The following is a 24,539-nucleotide window of genomic DNA, read 5'->3' as shown; positions in this document are numbered from 1 at the left end:
TTAATGCCTTTGTTATTGCATGAATGTGTTTTTTTTTTTTTTTTTTTTTTCAAATAGACATTAATAATGCCAAATTAACAGGAATTGGAATATTGTTAATAACAACAGACATTTTTAAAGGTATCAGCGTGTTTCAGTTCATCCGAGAAGCATCACATTTTTCTCAGTGATAACACAGAACAGTGGATTCTTGAGGTCTATCAATTGAGCTACACTCTGCAGGACAGTGGCCCTCCAGGGCTGGATTTAAGGAACCCTGATATAACACAATAAATACTTAAGGATCTGTAAGATCACATTGTTATCACTAGATGGCACTATTTTCTGTAACAATCTGTCTTGTACTGTTGGACATTACAAAATGATTTCTGGCTCTAGTTTTGCTCGCATAATGCGCATTAAATTTTTATTTAAATACATATTTTTTAATTTAAAATGTTTTATATCAGAACTGATCTCTGATCAGGAATAAACATTCTACCGAAACATGAAAAACACAAAAAAAACACAAAACACAATTTTAATAATTTGGAGAAGAAAATAAAATTTACTCTTTATGTTATAATTCTATATTCTCTGTTTTGACAAAGAAAAAATATTTTTGTTCTTACATCTCGTCTAGTTTGTTATACACATGACATCTCGCGATATTCCCCTCAAGCAACGACTCCAGCGTCGACCGTTGCGCAGGCGCAGTGTTGTTTTAAAACAGTTTCCACAGACTAGCCTCTATCGCTAATAAAGAAACAATGGCGACAGCGGCGACTGCAGCGGGCGGAACGGGCTCCGGAGGACCATCGGCCGGCCAAGCGGGAGCCGGTTCCTCAATTGGACGGAAAAAAGACGGAGGGCCGTCTTCCAAATTTTGGGAGAGCTCGGAAACGGTGTCTCAGTTGGAGACAGTTCGGCTGTGGATCGGGAAACATTATAAGAAGGTCTGCGGCTCATGAGGCGCCCGTTGAATGGGGGCGCGCGCGCATCACACAATAGCTACAAGAAGCGCCACGCGCGCTTGTTTATAGTTTATTCGCTATTATGGTCGGTTTTTCGAATAGCTCGAAACAGAGCGGTCGTGCAGATGTTGTTTAGGTTCCGTGCTGGATTTGTAGCCAGCAAGTATTGCTCTTGTGTAGTTTTAAACGGCAGTGTTGTGGACCTGTTGAGTTAGCTCGCGTGCTAACATCGGTGACTGGGATGCGCGATCTGCCATGATCATGGCTGTGTCTTAAAATCTGCTAAAATACCGTCTTGTTTTTGGGACACGTTCTCTTTTCAGTAAAATCCACTGGTCAACTACTTAAAAATCAGAGGAAACTTAGTGGTCCGCGCCACAGACCCTCGGTTGTTTATGCTGAAGTTTGTTTACTGACTCTGTTGATTCATTATAAGTATTAGTGGTACTATAATACAGTGATGATATAAGATTAGGTTCGTACATTCGGTGCTGAATAATTAACATTGCTATTCATGCATGGTTCTCTAAGTTATGTCAAGAATACCATGGTATTTATAATGGTAACGTTACTGTCTCTTTAAGTCATGGCATTTTGTTAGTGTACTGTTATGTCAAGAATACCATGGTATTTAAAGCGGGACTGTGTCTCTTTAAACTATGCCATTTTGTTAGTGTACTATTTAAATCGACTGTCTTTTGCAGATATGATGCACTGCTTAATTTAATCTGTACTCTTTATTGTCCATCAGTAGTGTTGTGAGATGCACTTTTGTGGCTGAATCTGATGTATTTTGCATGTTCAGAATTGTTTCTTGAGATAATATTGTAACGATTGCTAAAGATCTAAATAATTTTGGTTCTTGTATGGTTATAAAAAAAAACCCAGCAACATTAATGTTCAATGCTTGGATGTTTTTGATTGAATTGCTGTTATTTATTGTGACTTTTCTTTTTTTTTTGTAGTATGTCCAAACCGACTCTCCTACAAGCAAAACTTTGGCTGCGCTGGTGGTGCAGTTGCTGCAGTTTCAGGAGGATGCATTTGGGCGTAGGGTCAGCAATCCTGCCCTTACCAAGCTACCTGTAAGTTTGAATTTGTAGCATTTACACTTCATTTTCATGTTCCAAATCCATAAGACTTTGTTCATCTTCATAACACAAATTAACATATTTTTAAATGAAATCTGAGAGATTTTTGTCTCTCAATTGGCAGTCTATTCACCAAATTTCATAAAGCTTAAGTAAATGCAAGAGTATTCTGTAAAGATTGCTTTATATGATGAACAGATTTAATTTGGTCTTTTATTCACATTTAACTGTGATCAGCGCACATACATAGAGCAAATCAAATATGGTAAACGGAAGCTGAATCGTTATCGCTTGACGCTCAAGAACCAATGAGGTTTGTTCTCACATGTTTGAGCTTCCACAAGAACCGGTGAGGTTTATCGTTCATCAAGCAAGTCTGATTGAGCTGCTGTTGACCATATTTGATGTGCTTTGTTTGTGAATTGAGCATTGTTTATATGTGATTAAAATTAAATCTGTCAATCACATCGTGTCTCTTCAGAAGACTTGGATTAAACTGCTCAATTCATATGGATTTCTTTTAGGATCTCTATGAACTTTTTGGAGCATCAACTTTCAGTTGAGTGACAGAAATCTCTTGTTTTGTTAAGGTTAATCTGAAGATGAACGAAAGTTTTATGGGGTTGAAACAACATGATGGAGAGTAATTGATGACAATTTTCATTTTTGTTTGAACCATCCCTTTAAAGTGATCTTGATCACACTCCTATATACCACAACTATTTATTTGACATGAGACATAGTTAGTGCAGTTTCACATTTTTATGGTGCAATTCTGCAGAAATGTACATTTGTAATTGCACACCAATTGTATTGCTGTTGATTTATTTATTTTTTTAAATTATTTATTTTTTTATTCCTGCCGTTCTAGGCAAAGATCTTTCTGGACTTTAAACCTGGAGGAGCCCTTTGCCACATTCTAGGTTCTGCATACAAGTTCAAAAGCGAGCAGGGCTGGTGAGTAGAACCTCAGAAAGGGTGAACAAGAGGGTTGTGATAATGAATCACATTCTGTGATTCTCAGAGCGATAATGCTATGTTTAATATTGCTGTGCCTGTGTTTCTTCAGGAGGAGGTTTGATCTGCAGAACCCATCCAGAATGGATAGAAATTTGGAGATGTTCATGACTATTGAGAAGACTCTTGTTCAGGTAGAGGTCCTTGTGTTGAAGTCTATGTGTCTAAATATATAGGCTAATTGCTCAATGAAAATGTACATTGTTTTTGGGGTTACATTTGGTCTTCCCAATCTTGAATATGTGGTTACATTCATGGTTCTCTATATACAATTATGCATATCTCATTTTTGCCTGCAGAACAACTCTTTGACCCGACCAATTGTGTACATTGTGTCTGACGTAGAGCAAAAGCAAGCCAATAAGCTCAAAGACATCATTAAAAGACATCAGGTAAAAAAACGATGATCGATTAGGTCTTTTTTTTTTTTTAAATTCCATCGTTTGTTTTCTGCACTTCTAATGTTTTGTTTTACTCACACATCTAGGGAACCATCACTGAAGATAAGTCAAAGGCCACTCATATTATTTACCCCTCCCCAGCCCAGCTGGAAGAAGGTTGGTGTTTTGAATAATTTTTATTTATTTATTTATTTATTTTTATAAATGTTATCCAATCTGAATGGTATTAATGAGCTTACCTTGTGAATTCTGCTTTTCAGAGGAATGGCTGCGTCCTGTCATGCGCAAAGACAAGCAGGTGCTGGTTCACTGGGGCAACTACCCTGACAGGTTGGTGGGGCTGCAAATTATAATGTTGATAAAGGGATAGTTCACCTAAAAATGAAAATTCTTATCATTTTCTCACCCTCATGCCATCCCTGATGTATATGACTTTCTTCAGATTAAATTTTTTTTAGGAAAATAATCCATCTCTGTGAGTCCATATAATGCCACTGAATAAAGCGAAATGATAGGTGTGTGCAAGAAAATACTAATTTTAAACTCTGTGCATTGCGAAGCTCACGTGAGAAATGGCGGTCATCTCTGCTTCTGCGTAACTTCTCATGTGAAATTCACTATGCAGTTACATCATGTGTCACAGTTTTCTTCAAGAATGCTCATATGATGGTAGACCGGAAGCGATGGCTTAAAGTTAAGAGTTTAAAATATTAGTATTTTTCTTACACACACCTATCGTTTTGCTTCATTCATTATGTGGACTATGAGATGGATTATTATCCTAAAAATTGGTTTATTTGAAAAAAGAAAATCATACATCAGGGATGGCGTGAGGGTAAGTAAATGATGAGAGAATTTTCTTTTTTGGGTGAACTGTCCTATGAGCCCAAAATATAAATCATGTCGTTGACCTGTTGTTGCTCAAACCCCATTTTTATGAAACAGAAAAGGAGATATTTACATTTCTAGTCTTATTATAACATTTTGTTGATTTCACTCTGCAGTTATGACACATGGGTATCAACAAGTGATGTGGATGGAGATGTTGAGGATCCACCAAGTTCTGAGAAACCATGGAGGGTAAGACTGTTTCAGAATAAACAATTTTCAAAAGCCTTACAATATGAAGCATATTCATATTGTAAGCGATACAGCCAGATTGAATTTTCCAGCGTTGTCTCAGTACGCTCTGTGATCCCCTCAGGTGCATGCTAAATGGGTCATCGACACAGATGCTTTCAATGAGTGGATGAATGAGGAAGATTACGAAGTGGATGAGAACAAGAAGTCTGTGAGTTTCCGCCAGCGGATCTTTCCAGGGGAAGAAGTGGTAAGAGACCCAGAGACTTGAGTGCTAAACAAATAGATATGGTACACATTAAGATTTGCGTTGTGTGCTTAAGCCAGACTTTTGAGGTCTTGGCAGGGTGTGTTCTGTCACTGTCTGTGTGTCTGTCAATCATCCTCTAAAGCTCTTCCTCGCTACCTCACCCTCACGTACCTCACCCGCCCACCCACCCAAATATCCCCTCAGCAACTCCCCCTCCCCTTTGTGTGTAAGACCGTTCCATTCTCTCATTCTCTCGCTCTTTCTCTCATCCTTCACCCCTCCATGGTTCTGATCAGTCTTCCCGTACACCCGATCGCAAGGACCGCAAGTCCCTGGTTGGTGGCAAGAAGAGGAGACGCTCTCCATCCCCACCCAGCACCCCTGCGGAGTCTCGAAAAAAGGGCAAGAAAGGGTAATTATCTGCTAAATGAATAAATGTACACTATCATTCAAAAGTTTTGTGTTTGGTAAGATTTTTTAAATGTTTCTGAAAGATGTCTCATATTCTTACTAAAGCTGCATTTATTTGATCAAATATACAGTACACCTGTTTTATTGTGAAATTATTAAAATAAAAATAAAGTTTTTTATTTGAATATAATTTATTCCTGTGAAAGCAAAGCTGAATTTTCAGCAGCCATTACTCCAGTCTTCAGTGTTATTTTAGTATGCTGATTTGGTGCTCAAAAAACATTTATCATCAACATTGAAACCAGTTGTGCTGCTTAATATTTTTGTGGAAATTGATATATATATTTAAAAAAAAAAATGATGAATAGAAACTTCAATAGAACAACATTTCTGTGGAATAGAAATTTTATAATAATGTAAAACTCTTTACTGTCACATTTGATCAATTTAATGCATTCTTGTTGAACCAAAGTATTTATTTCTTGTCTCAAACTTTACATTACGCAAGTAAATGTAGTTACATACCTGCAAACTAGTTGCTTTTTGGCGAAATTCGCCGTTTTAAATCAAAATGTCATTTATGTGAATCATGTAGATCCGAAGAGTTTTTTTTTTCGGGGGGGATGGGTGTCAGGGTGAATTTGCAGGCACAATAAACCTCACAAGAATCTGCGGTCAGACCATATACGTCTCGAGCTGTCATGATCTTTCTTGGCGCTCTGTGGCGTGACTGACACATCGCTGTAGGGCTTCAGTTCACACAGACCGCCCGTGAACCGATCATCTCTTCCGCTTTACAATGAAATAAGCTTGAATAAATATCCAAAGGTATGTTTAAAGATACAGTACAACTTACCGAAATCCATATCATGTCACATTAATTGATCAATCAGTGTTTTGACTGCGGAAAGACATCAATAAAACGTCTTGTAAAAATGTCACATTTACCGTCACATTTATCTCAGAAAAGCCGTTCAATGTCTAAAAACTCATTAGTCAGCTACAAAAATGAACTTAGAGTGGAGCATCTTGATATATCCACTGTGACTATAGGCCATTGCATATTTATTGTACTTAACATGTGCTTTAATATTGAATGTATAAATCCGTGTTATGACCGCCACCATTTAAATGTTTAGGCCTATATAAAAACGAGTAGAAACATAATCGTCATTAAAAATTTATTATAACGTTATTATAAAAACTTCTTTGTGTCTATTATATTTAAATAGCTTACAAATCAATTAATTTTAACCTTTAACAATATAATGATGTACAGACTGTGGTTCCCTGTATAGTTTAAAGCATTAGTTGAGAGAGATTTTTTTTTCTTTGAGGAAATTTGCCATGTATTGCACCCGATTGGCCCCAAATTAATCAATATTGAATTGAAGGTAATCAAATTAAAATCAAATCGCAAGCTTCTGAAACAAAATCAAATCCAATTGTGAAATTTGTGTCAATGCCCAGCCCTACTGTGTAAATCTATTTACTTTGTAAACATGTCACCTTTTTCACCACTTTGGAGTTTGCAGGTATGTAGTTAGTCATGATCACTTTAAATGTAGCATGGTCTCATTCATTCATTTACAAAAAAACAGGAATCCTGGAGCACAGTGGAGGCGCCGTGGACATCAAAATGATGACGAGCAGGATGAAGACCTCACAAAGGACCTGGAAGATCCCTCCCCTGTGCCAGGAATGGAAGAAGTTACATTGCCAAAAAATGGTCATTCTTCTTGATTAATATTCCCACAAACTTATCTGAACCGGTGGTGTTTTTTTTTTTTAACAGTGCAAGGTGTAATCGAAGAACTACTACCATTGTACTCTTGATCTTAACCCCAGGTTACCTAAGGTGACCTTTCCCTAATATCAGTAGTATGCTTAGTAAGTCATTTTGGATAAAGACGTCTGGTTGATGAGCACTTGCTTGACATAATTTGCTAAACTGTCCTTTTTTGTCATTTCAAATCACCTATTTTAAAAGCCCTCTGGATGCATGAAAATTCATTGCATGGTTAAAATAGACACTCTGAATATTACATGCTGCAGCCCTACTTTCATTGTCCTACTTACACCAAGAGCTTTTAAATTTTATTGTATTGGAGTTGTCTGAGACATCATCTGCTCTGCTTGATGTCCTCTGCTTTTCTGTCTGCAGTCAATCAGAAAAAGGACAGTGAGAACACACCAGTGAAGGGTGGAACTGTTGCAGATTTGGGTGAGTATTCTGCTTGATTTGTTGCAGGCATAAATGTGATGTGTGTCTGTATATGTATACACATTGTCTAAGGAAATGTAAATGATCGCATTCATTTTGTTTGCTGTCTTAGATGACCATGAAGATGATTCAGTAGCGTCTGGTGGCAAGGTAGAGTTTCTTCATACTTTAATCCAGTTATGTTGAAGTCCATTGTCTCTCCATTATTATATCAGATGCACAGCATTTGGTGATAATGTTTTTTTTTTTTTTTGCTTTTTTTTTTTTTTTTTTAAACAATTTATTTAAATGGACTGAAAATATGACTTTAGTGCCAAGCCTTCTATAGTGGGTCAAATGGTTCTGAAAGTGTGTTTACAAACTGTAATTGACAGGAGGATGATGAACAGGGCAAAACAGAGGTCAATCGTCTGATCGACTCTGAGGACAATGTGACTGAGCAAACCCATCACATCATTATCCCCAGCTATGCTGCCTGGTTTGACTACAACAGGTATTGAATCCCTCCTTCCTCCTTGTGCTGCATTATTGCCTGGAGAAATGTGTGGAAATGATGTTATAGAGCAGGTTATGGGTGTTAAATGTAAATATTCACATATTTTTTTGTTCTTATTTCCCCCTCCCAGTATACACGAAATTGAGAGACGTGCCCTGCCAGAGTTCTTTAATGGCAAAAACAAATCTAAGACTCCAGAGATGTAAGTTCACACCAGTGCATTTGTCGTGTACACAAGCCTTTTAATTCAAATCAAAATATCTTGCATTTTTACCTTATGCTCCCATGTGTCTCTGTAGTTATTCTACATTGCATGTATGTTTTACTGTTCTGACTGTCATGCTCTGTTTATTACCTCTTCCTTAGATATCTGGCTTATCGTAACTTCATGATTGACACATACCGGCTGAATCCTCAGGAGTACCTGACCTCCACCTCCTGCAGGAGGAACCTCACTGGAGATGTGTGTGCGGTCATGAGGTCAGAATTCTCATTTGTCTCTGTGTACCATCTTATATTATGCAGATAGTCTTGCATAAAGTGAATTAGGTTTATTTATTTTATTATTTCAATTTGAAACAATATCAGTTCTTAAATCCAAAGAATCTTTTAGTCTGTGCTGCTTTTAGCTGATGCATGATCAGAAATTCACTTAACATTATTTATAGCATGTTTGGTGATGTATCATGTCTCATGTAATCGCTCAATCAGTTTCAATAAAACAGCTTATAAACAGTGTCACATAATCTTGCATTTACCTCAGAAAAGCCATTCAATGAGCATAGCTTGATTTAGTTAGCTAGAAAAAAGAAATCTAGAGAGCAGCATTTTGCTAAATATATGCACTATATATTTTTTTTTTTTATCCTGTTCTTCAGAATTTAATGGGCTTTTTTTTTTTTTAGTAAATCTGTCATGAAAACAATTTTATGATAGCCACCGTTAAATGATTATATTTTGAAAAACTAACTGGAGTAAAAACGTAATTATATATCATTAAAAAGTTGTTTGATTAAATGTTATTTGAATGTTTTGTATTCAAATCATTTAATTTTTACCATTAATATTAATGTACCAACTGGGTTCCCTATAATTTTGACGTACTGTACCTGATATATCCAAATAAATCGAAATTGAGTCAAGATTGAATTAGAATCTAATCACAAACTTGTGAATCAAATCGAATTGTGAAATTTGTGTATATACCCAGGCCTGTTGTATATTTACTTTCGATGTTATCTTTCTCCCAGAGTTCATGCCTTCTTGGAGCAGTGGGGGCTGGTAAACTACCAGGTTGATGCTGAGAGCAGACCCCTACCAATGGGCCCTCCACCAACGCCACATTTCAACGTTCTAGCTGATACTCCCTCTGGTTTGGTGCCGCTGCACCACCGCCCCCCACAGGTGAGACTGTGGTGACTTCCCTTTTATTTGAATTTCTTGAGAAGATAGCCTCTCAAGAAATTCATATTAATTCCCAGAAGGCAAAAGCTTTCTTGTGAGACAGTTGCAATAAAGTGTCTGCTATTCTTTCCAGGTTCCCCCTGCTCAGCAGATGCTGAACTTCCCAGAAAAGGGCAAAGACAAGCCAAGTGACTTGCAGAACTTTGGCCTCCGTACAGATATTTACTCAAAGAAGAATCCCAAGGCAAGTCGCAAACCCTGAAACCCTGCTGCCAAACCTAATACTTGGAAGTTGTCACTGCTTTTTTTTTTTTTAACTTCATAGTTTGTGTGATTTACTCTTTTGCCTCACAGGGTAAAGGGGCTGCAGGTGGCAGAGACTGGACTGAGCAAGAAACATTGCTTCTGTTGGAGGTGAGATCAGAATCATCTAAATGAAACTGGGCACCATAAACCTCTCAATATTCTCATTATCTTGTTAATAATATTATTTAAATGGATTATTCCAGGCTCTGGAGATGTATAAGGATGATTGGAATAAGGTTTCGGAGCATGTCGGAAGCCGTACACAAGATGAGTGCATCTTGCACTTCCTGCGGCTACCCATAGAAGATCAATACCTGGAGAGCTCTGAAGCCTCGCTAGGCCCTCTAGCTTACCAGCCGATCCCCTTCAGCCAATCAGGAAATCCTGTCATGAGCACTGTTGCGTTCCTCGCCTCTGTGGTCGACCCACGTGTGGCGGCCGCTGCTGCCAAAGCAGCTCTGGGTATGTCAAGTTTTGACCCATATGGAGCTTTTGTAGATAAACATATGAGGGATAAGATTGTGTGTTAGTAGCTGTTTCCATCCAAAGTTGCACATTTAATTTGTGCGTGAAATTGGATCTCCATCCCATGTGTTCAAGAGAACAGAATTGGGAAACCTGGGAAATTGGTGCAAAAATATCTAATAAAAATGGAAGTTGCTGCAATCGGGGAAGCCACTGTGGCTCTTTCTTTGTTCATCATAAACTACTCTTGAGTGCGCAGATGAAATGCAATATACGCTGTTATGTTATTTTGTTTGGAGGGAGATGCCTGGTGTTCGAGAACACAATCATGTGAGACATTTCAAGGAAATAATTATACCCAAACATTCTGATGACAGACATTGGCTCAGGAATTTTAGAATGTTATGTTTCTTTATTTTATTTTTTAAATACTCATCTTGACATTTTCATCTAGCATTTTTTATGTGATGTCCCAAAATTTGCATTAAAATAGGTGGATGAAAACAGCTTTTGTCAATGCCTTATTCTGAGATGGTGTTTTTGTCCATTGTGTTTGTAGAGGAGTTCTCCCGTGTGCGTGAGGAGGTTCCCACGGAACTGGTGGAGGCTCATGTGAAGAAGGTGCAGGAGGCCGCACGCAGCACAGGAAAAGTGGACCCTGCGTTCGGCCTGGAGAGCAGTGGCATTGCTGGCACAGCCCCTGAGGAGCCAGAGAAAACAGGTAGGAAACTAGGTTTGGGCAGGGAGATGATATGTCTTGGTGATCATTAGAGTTTTTGCGATATCATTTATATTGCGGTATGTAAATATCCATGTAGCACAGCATGGTAAAATTGTCAATTTAGAGTGATTGAAAAAAACATTCATGAATGAGAAAATAAAGAGCAGGAAGTGAATGATGTTAAAAAGAGTTAAGTGTAGTAAGCCATAAAAACAATAACCCAATGCAGTACTTCTACACTGACACACCCAAAGTGCGTGCACAGAAAACCGCCTCCCTTGGACAGCATGTGATCCCAAATTCAGTTCTCTTTTGCTTTTTGCACTTGAATGGTCAAATAGTTATATCAAAATGCCCATCGTGTGGAGTATTCACATAAACACAGTTCATTATGTTGTAAGTGAACTTAAACAGTTGGTTGAGAACTGGATATGTGTATCAGTATATTGGATCTGTGCATTGGTCTTAAAGTGACAGCAGCCTAATAAACCTGCTGCTGTCTGTCATTTATGTTAATCAAACAACAAAAGACATAGGAAATCACTCACTGTTCTTGACTGAATAACTTTTGTATTCTTAAGAATCAATTTATATTTAATTCATACATTGAAGGTTGTGCAGTGTTTTATTTTTACATTTGATTACTTAATTTCTGTAAAATTTCATACATGTAAAATAAACTTACTGTACCTTGAAACTTTCATTTTTATCTTTGTTCTATTGTATTTGTCCTATTGTTTTTTTTTAGGACAGGGGTGCTCAATCTTGTTCCTGGAGATCCACCTTCCTGCAAAGTTCAGCTCAAACACAACTGAACCAACTAATTAAGATCTTCATGAGCACTTGATAATTACAGACAGGTGTGTTGGATCAGGGTTGGAACTGAACTTTGCAGGAAGGTAGATCTTCAGGAGTGAGCACCCTTTGGTTTAGGAATTATTGTTTGCTGCCATGGGTTTTTTTTTTTTTTTTTTAAATATAGAAAAAAATACAATTAAATAAATACAATAAACCTGCATACAGTGAAATCGGGAAGCTCATCAAGGGCTCAGATAGGCAGCGTTTCAATCTTACCTAATTGTGCCTGTGTAGTTGTAGCTTCTTCCACCAGATGGCATTAAATCAGTACTTATGAACCAACCAGTTCTTGTCAAACCCAGTGACCTGATAAGCTGTGCGTAGGCTGGTCGTGATCATTTAGAAAATGAGTCGCAATTTAAAAAAAAAAAAATATATATATATATATATATATATATATATATATATATATATATATATATATATATATATATATATATATAAAATATGTATGATACAAGTCTCCCCTACACTTCTTTCTGAACACGTAAAAAGCAGTATGAGAGCACGTTTACTGTGAGAGTCGACACAGTACTGGAGGCAGCGTGTGCGACTGCATACAATGGTAGCCGATGGCTTTATGCAGCGCTGGCAGATGGGGCACAGACATGGGAGGGGTTGAAACTGGGTCAGTGGAGTGACCTAATGTGACATGGTTTGCCAGTGCAGGCCACACATACCTTATTAAAGGCTCCAACGTCATATGTGCCACAACTCTTTGGTCAGCTGTAATGCTCAAATACTTGCTCATAAGGTCACAATTTTTTTTTTTTTTTACCCTGTTCTCATCTCTAATGGTTGGTTGGTTGGTTGGTTGGTGGTTGTTGTTGTTGTTTTTTTTGCTCTTCTGTGTGCTGTCAGGCTCCTTTAGTTTTGACTTTGCAATACATTGTTTCGACAGTGACTGCATTCACGCACATTGAATGCATTAAATTGATCAAAAGTGACAGTAAAAACTTACATTGTTTAATTTCTATTTTAAATAAATGCTGTACTTTTGAACTTTCTATTCATCAAATAATCCTGAAGAAAATGCATCACAGTTTCCACAAAAATATTAATCAGTACAACAGTTTTCAACATTGACAATAAGAAATGTTTCTTGATCACCAAATCAGCATATTAGAATGATTTCTGATTGATCATGTGACACTGAAGACTAGAGTAATGGCTGCTGGAAAATTCAGTTTTGCCATCATAAGAATAGATTACATTATTGAATCTCATATGCCTTATTGAACAAGATTTCTTTCAAAAACCCTGAAAAAAATTGAACTGCAGATCTTTTTTTTTATTTTTTTATATATATATATATATATATATATATATTTTAATTTCTGACATGTAGCTATGTAATATGTACTTTATGCTGATATGGACCACATTTAAAAAGGTCATTATCAGTTTGAGCAGAAAATAGTGTTTTATTGGATAGTAAATAGTACTTTCTAGGATATATTTCTTTGTCTTTAGTTTCCTTTTTTGTCCAGTGCACTCAATGTTAATCAGTGTTTGTTTTCCTTTACTCACAGAACCTACAGAGCCTGAGAAGATGGAAACAGACTCGGACTCCCAGCAGCCTGATAAGGTCAGATTTAACCCTGCTACCAGTATCCAGATGTGTCTGCTACTGTGTCATGTTTACTGGTTGATTGAAATCAGATCAGAAGTGATTTATCATTTCCCTGCACAGTTGGGATTCCTTGCAATGCATCCTTCTTCCAGTCTGTCTCCATATTGAGACTAGTTCTTTCAAGTTTGCTTTCCATACAGTCATCTGTACCTGTGCTTCATTTGCATTTCACCGGTCTCATGCTGTCTGACTCATGTCTCGCCATTCCCTGTCTCATCTGTTGCAGGCGGAGGCGAAGGATGAAGCTGAGAAGCCCAGTGAGTCTGCAGAAAAGCCTACAGAGGCAGAGAAGGAAAAGAGTGAGACTACAGAGAAATCTGAGCCACAGGAAGAGGAAGAGAGTGAGGGGGGAGAACCCAAGACAGCAGGTACAGACACTGACTGCCACAGCGGCACCAAATGCTCATGGGTTTCCCTGAAATCTGACACAAGCCTACTTCAGTTGCAGTGCAGTTGCAACACCCCTTTCAACATACTGGACTTAACTTTACACTTTATCAAAAGGTATTTATGCAAATGTTAAACCCTGGCTTGAACCATGGGCAATTCATAAGATCAAATAAAACCTGCTTTTGTCGTTTTTTTTTTTTTTTAAAACTCTTAATGCATTATTGTCGCGTTAACTTGACTTAAATTCAACACACGATTTCAGTCTGAACTCGCTTTCTGCCCCATTTCGATTGACAGGATATAATCGGCCCTGATCGTCGGCTGTATTTAAACAAGCGGCCGACAGAGAAAATAATTGCTTTTATCAGTCAATACCGATTATTGGCCAGTAAATCAGTTAGAGGTCTGCACAGGCTTTAAACTGTAGCCCAAACCCCGCCCGTACCCGAGATCATTAGACCCGACCCGAACCCGATAGGTACTGTTAAAGTTTAAGCCCGATCCCGAAATTCGTTGCTGTATAGAGATGTACCAGTATTCTTGCTACCATAAACCACAGCTTTATAGACCTACAGGTGCTGGTCATATAATTAGAATATCATCAAAAAGTTGATTTATTTCACGAATTCCATTCAAAAAGTGAAACTTGTATATTATATTCATTCATTACACACAGACTGATATATTTCAAATGTTTATTTCTTTTAATTTTGATGATTATAACTGACAACTAAGGAAAATCCCAAATTCAGTATCTCAGAAAATTAGAATATTACTTAAGACCAATACAAAGAAAGGATTTTTAGAAATCTTGGCCAACTGAAAAGTATGAACATGAAAAGTATGAGCATGTACAGCACTCAATACTTAGTTGGGGCTCCTTTTGCCTGAATTACTGCAGCAATGCGGCGTGGCATGGAGTCGATCAGTCTGTGGCACTGCTCAGGTGTTATAAGAGCCCAGGTTGCTCTGATAGTGGCCTTCAGCTCTTCTGCATGGTTGGGTCTGGCATATCGCATCTTCCTCTTCACAATACCCCATAGATTTTCTATGGGGTTAAGGTCAGGCGAGTTTGCTGGCCAATTAAGAACAGGGATACCATGGTCCTTAAACCAGGTACTGGTAGCTTTAGCACTGTGTGCAGGTGCCAAGTCCTGTTGGAAAATTAAATCTGCATCTCCATAAAGTTGGTCAGCAGCAGGAAGCATGAAGTGCTCTAAAACTTCCTGGTATACGGCTGCGTTGACCTTGGACCTCAGAAAACACAGTGGACCAACACCAGCAGATGACATGGCACCCCAAACCATCACTGACTGTGGAAACTTTACACTGGACCTCAAGCAACGTGGATTGTGTGCCTCTCCTCTCTTCCTCCAGACTCTGGGACCCTGATTTCCAAAGGAAATGCAAAATTTACTTTCATCACTCAGCAGCAGTCCAGTCCTTTTTGTCTTTAGCCCAGGCGAGACGCTTCTGACGCTGTCTGTTGTTCAAGAGTGGCTTGACACAAGGAATGCGACAGCTGAAACCCATGTCTTGCATACGTCTGTGCGTAGTGGTTCTTGAAGCACTGACTCCAGCTGCAGTCCACTCTTTGTGAATCTCCCCCACATTTTTGAATGGGTTTTGTTTCACAATCCTCTCCAGTGTGCGGTTATCCCTATTGCTTGTACACTTTTTTCTACCATATCTTTTCCTTCCCTTCGTCTCTCTATTAATGTGCTTGGACACAGTGCTCTGTGAACAGCCAGCCTCTTTTGCAATGACCTGTCGCGTCTTGCCCTCCTTGTGCAAGGTGTCAATGGTCGTCTTTTGGACAACTGTCAAGTCAGCAGTCTTCCCCATGGTTGTGTAGCCTACAGAACTAGACTGAGAGACCATTTAAAGGCCTTTGCAGGTGTTTTGAGTTAATTAGCTGATTAGAGTGTGGCACCAGGTGTCTTCAATATTGAACCTTTTCACAATATTCTAATTTTCTGAGATATTGAATTTGGGATTTTCCTTAGTTGTCAGTTATAATCATCAAAATTAAAAGAAATAAACATTTGAAATATATCAGTCTGTGTGTAATGAAGGAATATAATATACAAGTTTCACTTTTTGAATGGAATTAGTGAAATAAATCAACTTTTTGATGATATTCTAATTATACGACCAGCACCTGTACACTTCACATAACCGCGGAGCTATTTATTGGATGAAAGACAAGACCATGTCGTACAATGTTTAAAACATTTAAATAGATAGCCTACATCAAATGTTAGAAAATGTGTATGATTCAGAGAGACGCACAGAGACGGCAACGTGGCTATTTGACTTGCTTCATTTCATTCATATAATTTGCACTCATTAATTTATCATATCGTACAATGTTTTAAACATTTAAATACACATCAAATAGAAATTGCCTATTAGAAAATGTGTATGATGTAGTGTTTTCGTTGATAGCAGCCTACTTTTGACAAAGCTAATTTGATTTCTGAGAGACGCGAGAGAACCGCGACTATTTGATAGTTTCATTTGTGTATCATCATCTATCATATCATCTCTCAAGGTTTAAAACATTTAAATATACATATCAAATAGTAGAAAATGTTTATGATGCAGTATTGTATTGATAGTAGCCTGTTCTTGAGTAAGCTCTGATTTCTGAGAGACACAAACAGCAGTGCGGTTGTTTGATTTGCGCTGTGCTCAGTTTACACTCATACAGTAATTTTAGAGGTTTATGTAGTCTATAATTTTGTGCTATCCCCTGGCTTACCTGTTATTCATCAAACACAAGGACTGTGACTGACGAATATTTTTCATATTATTCGGTAGAATTCGTTGCAGTGCAGCTTTCCCTGCATCATTTGGCACTGTAAGTTTTCCCTCAGTAATTGCTTGCCTTATTACACTCATAGTTAAAGGGTTAGTTCATCCAAAAATGAAAATTGTCATTTATTACTCACCCTCATGTCGTTCTACACCCGTAAGACCTTCGTCCATCTTCGGAACGCAAATTAGGATGTTTTTGATAAAATCCGATGGCTCAGTAAGGCCTGCATCGCCAGCAATAACACTCCCTTTTTCAGTGCCCAGAAAGCTACTCAAAACATAATTAAAATGGTTCATGTGACTACAGTGGTTCAACCTTAATATTATAAAGTGACGAGAATACTTTTTGTGTGCCAAAAATAACAAAATAGTGACTTTATTCAACAATATCTAGCGATGGGTGATTTCAAAACACTGCTTCATGAAGCTTTGAAGTTTTACAAATCTTTTGTTTCGAATCAGTGGTTCGGAGCACGTATCAAACTGCCAAAGTCACGTGTTTTTGGTGGCTTTGTGGTCATTGAAAAAGGGAATGTTATTGCTGGCAATGCAGGCCTCACTGAGCCATCGGATTTTATGAAAAATATCTTAATTTGTGTTCCGAAGATGAACGAAGGTCTTACAGGTGTAGAACGGCATGAAGGTGAGAAATTAATGACAGAATTTTAATTTTTGGGTGAACTAACCCTTTAAGGTTTGAGTGCCGTCTGCTGTGTTGTGACCGGTGCAAGAGCAGGGGCACACATGCAAAACTGTTAATATAGGCCTGTAAATTATATATAAATATGCTCCCGCTCTCGTGCACTTTTTCGGCCTCAACACAGCAGACTGTGCTCAAACTTTCACTAGGCTATATATAGTTTTTCTTAGTTTCAAACCCGACCCCAAACAAAAAGATATTTATGAAACATTAACCCGACCCGAAACCCGTGAGTTGTTCAGGACCCGTCGGGCTCGGGTCAGGTAGCAGACCTCTAACATCAGTGCGTCTCTATAATGTACCATTTCAAATGATGGTGACCATTAGGATTTCAAGTTTATTCATATATCATGTTTCACAATACACGTCGTTTCAAAGCAACTTTACAGAAAATGTATTAGGATTTAAATGTCTTTAGACCCTAGTTTATAGAAAATCTATTAAAGCAATTAAAAAAATAAAGTATCATACATACACTTGATGAATAAAGTATCATGGAATTATTTCCTAGCCTGAGATTGTCATGAAAATAAACTATAAAATGTCTAAGGCTCTCAACGTTAACTCGTTAACGCATGCAGTTATATTCAAAATCCTTAATGCGTTAAGATAATTTAACGCAAATAAATTAATGAAGCGTGCGAAATTGCGTCATTAACGTGATCTTAGAAGTCAGGAGTTTATCACACGTATCTACAATGGCGCAAGCACCTGTAATCCTGGTAGGCTGAAATTTCTATTCTAACCCTTTAACCCAATTTCGCTTCTCTATTTGCGATCAGATCATTTTAAGCCACTAAACTCTGGGAAAGTTTTCAGTCCATTTATCCAGTAATTCAAACAATCAGTCCAAAAAAGTGCTAATGTAAAGAGAACCAAGCTTGTTACATCAGAGATGGCAGAGAGAACAGTGACTCGCAACCAGTTTTCAGTGAATTATTCATTCCAGTGTCTGTTTAGCTTTAAAAAACACGAGCTCTGTCATATTCTGTCATTGTTTCTGAAGAGCGCGAGCCCTCACGCATCGCGCTGTGTGAAATACAGACTGAGCGGAACGTCAAAACATCCCACCGCTGTATGGCCAGATGATTCGCAAACTACGTTTCTCGGCTGGATAAAGCAGCAGCTTCTTGCTAGTAAAGTTTTGATGGATGCAGATTGTAATCAAGGTAAAGTCAATTGCAGTGACGTACAGGAGTCGTACAGTAAGCATGCGTGAGTCCGTTATATTGATGCGCAAACAAACAGTTTGTGTGTTTTCGATGCACTGATCGCAGATTGTATTCATGCACAGACACATTTCAGTACATTCACGTTATTTCCACACACATTCAGGATAATGTTTTTATCTGTCGTGTATGTTGCTGTGTTTAGTAATTCTGAATGGATCCGTGTACTGTAGTTGGCATATATAATGCAGTCAGGTCAAGGTGGTTGGTTTAGGTTTTTTTTTTTTTTTTTCTCCTCTCCATGTGGTCCTGTTCTGTATCGCAACTTGACATGTCTAAAACGTAAACTTACTGTTTCACTGTGTACACATACTGCACACTGAATTAAGAAACGTTTTGATCTGTAAGGGGTTTTTTTTTTTTTTTTTTCTTTTCTATATGTGCATAAATTGATGAATTATTGACTATCCACATAAGATAGTCCAAGTGAACTATTGTTTGGTTATTAGATGTCCTTTTTGAGTCTCATAGTGTCCTTTTTTGGAAAAACACCTAAATTTACCTTGGAAAAAAGTTTGCAGAAAATAGTTTTGTGAGAATCATCCTTCAATCTGATAGTTTACTTTGCTAGATATAGAAAATGATGACAAAATAAATGTTAACAAGATAAATGAATTATGCTTAATTTTGCACCAAGTGTGCGGATTAAATATTTTTAAATATATTGACAGCCCTACTAATTATTCTATAATCTTAATTTTTTATTCTCAGCTGTAAAATAGTACTAATAAGCCTGTGCATTTTTATGTTTCAGAGAAAGACAAAGAGGAGGACATGGAGACCACAGAGGAAGGGAAGGAGGGTGAGGAGGAGCAGGAGGAAGGAAAGAAAAAGCTTGAGTTGGATATCGGAGAGGGCAACATCGCCACTGCTGCCGCTGCTGCTCTGGCCTCTGCTGCCACCAAGGCAAAGGTAATGCATCCCAGAGACTGAGACTGTGTTTAATGTTTAGCAATTCTTTAACTTCCTCTGTTGGCTCCAGTGCAAACTGTGTGCTTTGTGCAGCTGTCTCCAATCAAAGTGTTTTTTATCACCCTGGTGGTTAACTTGATTTCATGCGCTGTCTCTTACTCTTACTTTTTTTGTTTTTGTGTGTGTGTCTCTCAGCACCTGGCTGCGGTGGAAGAGAGGAAGATCAAATCTCTTGTGGCTCTCCTGGTAGAAACTCAGATGAAGAAGCTGGAGATCAAACTCCGACACTTTGAGGAGCTGGAGACCATCATGGACCGTGAGAAGGAAGCCGTAAGTATTGCTGATTATATGGGTGAATCTAGAGTGTCAAATGTCATTCCAAAATAATACATTTTATTTTGAATTAAAAAAACAAAATGAATTCAATAATTTAACAATTAAGATTTTTTTTTTTTGCCTTTTATTTTCATGACAATTAAGTGCATCTCTCCCCCAGTTCCCCTGAAAAATTTACTGTATTAAAAATGATACATTATGGTTGAATTGGCATTTATTTCTATCTGTCGGTCGGTCTGTCTGCACCATAAATTATGACTGACGCTTTGTTGCAACTCACTCCTCTGCTAAATATAGTCAGTACATTTGTAACTTTTTTTTTTTTTTTTTCCCCAATGTGAGGCATTGTTGCAGAAGCTTTTAATTAGTTGAACTATAAAACTGTGATTTACACTCCCTTTTACACATTATTTTGATAGTTTTATGTAGGAAAAGAGCATTCTGGGATATATATTTACAACCACCAATTTGCAATAGAGTGTGATTTGCAAAGCAAGCAGAGTTGGTGGAAATTTAAACTCCTTTCTGTTGCTGCTTATAGAGTTCACGCATCCTCTGAATTGTGCTGTACATTGTTCATTTTTGTCATGTAGTCTTGTGTCTGCACACCAGAGGCACTCTCCACAAGAGACTTGAAGATCTCTGCAAAGTGCTTTAGCAAATGTAGCTGAAGATAGTAACCCAATTTAGCTGCTGTAGATGGTGCATGAAGGATGTGTCTTTATATAGCCCAGCCCAGTGGTACTTTATTTCCTTGTACCGTTCTTAAATTCACTGAATATACCTCTGATTTCAGGTAAAAATCATGTTGGTGACTTTTGCCTATGCAAGCACCACTCACTGTTTCTTTAAAAAAAAAAAAAAAAAAAAAAAAAAGTTTTTTTTTTTTTTTCTTCAGTTTTTATATTTCATTTATTTTTATAATAAATAAATAAATAAATGCATTAATTTATGTAAAAATTGAACCATCTAAATTCAGTGTAATTTAAGTGGATTTTTTTTGTCATTTGAAATGCTATTTATTATATATGCTCACATTTATATCAACCAGATGTAGGTATACCAGATGTTAGCTACACTACTCAAACAAATAGATCCGATTAGAGCGTTTGCAAAATAAGTGCAGGCATTCCATTCTAATGATTGGATCTGAAAAACGAAATTGAAATTGTCTGCCGTGCGAGTAAACCCTCAGAAATCAATTTAAACTCTCAATTTAAACCCTCATGTGCCATCAAGCTGTGAGTTGATTTTACAGGAGTTGTTCTCTTTTTAGCTGGAGCTCCAGAGGCAGCAGCTTTTGACAGAGCGACAGGCGTTCCACATGGAGCAGCTGAAGTACGCGGAGATGAAGGCTCGTCAGCAGATGGAGCAGCAGGCAGCCGCACAGCAGAACGCAGGAGGACATCATGGACCTCCTCCACACGGCCCACCTCCTGGCATGCACCCTGGACACCCAGGACATCCCGGGCACCCCGGCCCCGGATATCCCCCCATGCACCACGCCATGGGTCCCCACCATGCTCCTCAGACAGGTCAGAACTCACCTTCATCTTCTAATATTAGTGTTGTCACAGTACTGGAATTTCCAACTTTGATATAGTTATGAAAAATTTCGATATTTGATACCATTTTAGATACCACAGGGACAACTGTCATATATACATATATACAACTGTCATATGGCTGCCCTGATTTTGAAGACAAAAAAAAGCACTATAACGCATAGTAAGTCATGTCATTGTGTAGAACGTTATGGCATTGTATACTACGTTGCGGAAGTTAATGCTTTTTGGACATACGACGAATGCGTATGGCTGTCGTGCCGGAAGCTCCTAATTTTACTTAAAGTTTTAAATAAAGATATTTGTCTTACACAAATGCATCGATTTGCTTCAGAAGGCCTTTATTAACCCCCTGGAGTCGTATGAATTCATTTTTTTTTATGGATGGGTGCATTTTTATCTTCGAATTCTGGGCAGCCATTCACAACCATTATAAACCTTGGAGGACTAAGGATATTTTTTTTTAAATATATCTCCGATTGTGTTCGTCTGAAATAAGATAGTCATATACACCTAGGATGGCTTAAGGGTGAGTAAATCATGGGATAATTTTCATTTTTGGGTGAACTGTCCCTTTAAGCATGAAAACTAAGTCAATTTGGCAGCTTATATATAGATCAGTGGTGCGCGTGCTTTTGGTGTAAGCGTGAAACCTGCTGGAATGACCAAAATTATGGGCAATAAAAGCACAGTTCAACCGGAGTGAATAAAAGGAGTGAGTGAGAGGAGGCGGGTGTGTGTCAGTTCGCCATCGGAGAGAAGAGAGTGAGAATGGCAGCTGGTATCTTTGTATCAATACTGCAGAAAAGGAGTATTGGAACCATTTCAGTTACATTAGTATCGATACACATCGAAATATCGATATTTTGACAACACTATCTGATATATGATGTAATCATGTAATCTCTAGTATTTAGCTGGAAATATGGCTACATAATATCAATTTTAGATATCAGTGAAATTTCACAATTCTCAATACCAATTCTGTCTCAGAACACATGCACAGAAATCCTCCTGGGGAACAACACAAGTTCTCTTTTTCATCTTGATGCCCAGTAGACGGCATTTTATGACAGTCACATTACATGATTTGACTGATTTGGATTTTAAATTTGGTCTTTTAAGGAGGGGCGTAAGCACACTGCTGTAAAGGAATGGCACAATAATAGTTTTATCTCAGTTAATCAACTAAAATTCAATTAATCACACAGCCCTAATTAATCTCGAAGCAGTTTTGTAGCACATCAATACATCTCTCTTCAAGTGTCTTTTCTTGCTTCATACAGGACCAATGGTTGGACCAGGCCAGCCCATGCCAGGTCAACCAATGCCAGGCCGAATGATGCCTGGACCTCCCCCAGTTGGACCCCCACAAAGTGGCATGCCCCCCATGATGGGACCTCGACACCCTGGACCACCCAACGGCATGTGTGAGTATCCATTCTATCACTAGATCCTGTCCTCTTGTTCCTCTGTATGGCACATTTGTCCTGGGCTGTATATATATTTTTTTTGTTCAGGCTGCATTTTTGAAACGGCATCATTTTCTCTTTCTAGACCCAGGTCCTCCACCTCCAACCGCACAGCCTGATGGGATGCCCCCTGGCCCAGTGGGACCTCCTGCACCTGCGCCCGCGCCCCCCCCTCGTGCTGCTGAAAATTAAATATTCCCCCCCCCCGTCCCCGCACACATGTACACATCCACACGCAGATACACATGCGCATTCAACTTAAATTCAGATTAATCCGGGATACCCACAGACCTGCTGTTGTTGCCCTCTGTAGATTTGCCTTGCTGATGGGTGGGTCATCTCTAAATCCTTTCTTCCCCCGATCGGGCTAAGCACTCGCCGCCTCACCTGTAAACATTCACACGCTCAGGGCACAAAGTCAAGAGTGCCGTCGTTCCGGCGTCTCTTGGCTAGTAATAGCACTGGCTTCTGTTCTTTATCTCTCCTCTGTGTTTGTTTTAGAGTGCGTGCTGCAGGCTCCTGCGTTTGAGGAACATCGCTGCTGGCGTCCGGCTCCTCCCTATAATGTGACCGATAGAATCATATGTGTATATTGTGCTAATCCACTTAAGCTAATTTCTCCGAGATCGAAATCACACTGTAGCTACGAGCCGTCTCCTTCACAGTCCTGTGGCACGCAGATAACCTTTCCACTGCCTTACGCGTTTGTGGTGCAGTATCCATTTCAGCAGGGTTCCCGGTGGCTTCCTTGAGCTTCCTTTTAGTATTTACATCCTCATCTAGCTGATAATCTACCTCGCCGGTGAAATTGTATTTAATCTGTGCGCAGTGTGTAAAGCAGACTTGCTTTATGGTGCTCTGCTTGGTCAGTCACGCTGTGAAATAGTTTCAAACGGAGATCGTAACTCACACCGACCGAGTGCTCCACTGTCCTAAACGTGCCCCGAGAACGAGAGCACACCAAACTGCTGTTTTTAGAGATGTACCCACACATGCATTAACCTTTTTTGCTTCAAATACTGTGCAAATGTAGAAACACAAACACACAATGAAAACCTCCGTTTTTGTTCTCTTGGAGAATGCTTATGGAGGTGTATATATGGTATCACACTGAAGTGATGGAGGAACTTTGCTTATCTTAGGTGTAGCTGGCCTTTTGTGCTCCTCCCTTAGGTGCTGACAGAGTAGCTGCCCTGCCTCGCTCTACCTCTCTCACTTTACTACCTCTCTTCTCTCCTTCTCTCTTCCTGTTTTGGCTGTTCTCTCTCTTTTTTTCTTTGTGTGTGCCCATGTGACTGCTGCATTACTGCTGTGTGGAGGCTGTCGTCCTCCTCCTCCTCAGGTGAACCAAGCCCTGACTTCAACATGCCCCGCCCCGCTACACTACACACACACACGCACGCACGCACACACACACGCTGATGGACGTCTTTCCTCTTCCAAAAATTTCCAGGCTGTATATCACAGGAAAACGGGGTGTAACCCTGCCCTCCCGATCTCCATATATATCTTTTATTGCTTTTTATTTTATGGTAATGTATTTTTAAGAAAATAAAGTTTGTGTAGACTCAGTTATCGCTGTTCTTGGAAGTTTGTAGCCTTCTCTTTTCATTTTTACCCGGCACATTGATACTGAGACCTGAACACTGTCTAAATAAAGTGGGTTTTTGTTTTTGTAAGACTGCTTTGTTTCAGTTCTAGCAATTTTAAGTTATTCACCTGTTATGATGTGTAGTTTAAGTGTATGATAAAAACGGGCTTTTGACCTTGAAATCAGAGGGGAAAATTCTTGCATTTAAAAAGTC

The 24,539-nt window shown here is 38.6% G+C and overlaps 1 protein-coding gene across 1 annotated transcript; it reads left to right on the top strand.

Moving 5' to 3' along the window:
- The first annotated feature begins 690 nt into the window (after positions 1 to 690).
- smarcc1a (SWI/SNF related, matrix associated, actin dependent regulator of chromatin, subfamily c, member 1a) lies at positions 691 to 24,305 on the top strand. Its single transcript, XM_051864657.1, has 28 exons — positions 691 to 935; positions 1,919 to 2,038; positions 2,916 to 3,001; positions 3,114 to 3,195; positions 3,361 to 3,453; positions 3,549 to 3,618; positions 3,723 to 3,792; positions 4,467 to 4,542; positions 4,667 to 4,792; positions 5,089 to 5,204; positions 6,805 to 6,932; positions 7,368 to 7,427; positions 7,540 to 7,577; positions 7,802 to 7,920; positions 8,054 to 8,125; positions 8,290 to 8,403; positions 9,174 to 9,327; positions 9,461 to 9,571; positions 9,682 to 9,741; positions 9,837 to 10,095; positions 10,658 to 10,819; positions 13,210 to 13,265; positions 13,537 to 13,678; positions 19,204 to 19,361; positions 19,557 to 19,691; positions 20,974 to 21,232; positions 22,549 to 22,692; positions 22,820 to 24,305. The coding sequence occupies exons 1-28, from the start codon at positions 750 to 752 to the stop codon at positions 22,924 to 22,926; spliced, it is 3,303 nt and encodes a 1,100-aa protein (XP_051720617.1). The 5' UTR covers positions 691 to 749; the 3' UTR covers positions 22,927 to 24,305.
- The last annotated feature ends 234 nt before the right edge of the window (positions 24,306 to 24,539 follow it).

This window comes from Ctenopharyngodon idella, chromosome 16, assembly GCF_019924925.1.
Source record: "Ctenopharyngodon idella isolate HZGC_01 chromosome 16, HZGC01, whole genome shotgun sequence".
Taxonomy (NCBI): domain Eukaryota; kingdom Metazoa; phylum Chordata; class Actinopteri; order Cypriniformes; family Xenocyprididae; genus Ctenopharyngodon; species Ctenopharyngodon idella.
This window is presented reverse-complemented; position numbering and strand designations above follow the sequence as displayed.

Bases quoted from the DNA above. Each gene is read 5' to 3' on its own strand.
- smarcc1a (XM_051864657.1), top strand. From the start codon at position 750: ATGGCGACAGCGGCGACTGCAGCGGGCGGAACGGGCTCCGGAGGACCA. The intron at 5,205-6,804 runs GTAATTATCTGC...ACAAAAAAACAG, and splicing joins CGAAAAAAGGGCAAGAAAGG to GAATCCTGGAGCACAGTGGA. The intron at 7,428-7,539 runs GTGAGTATTCTG...TTGCTGTCTTAG, and splicing joins TGGAACTGTTGCAGATTTGG to ATGACCATGAAGATGATTCA.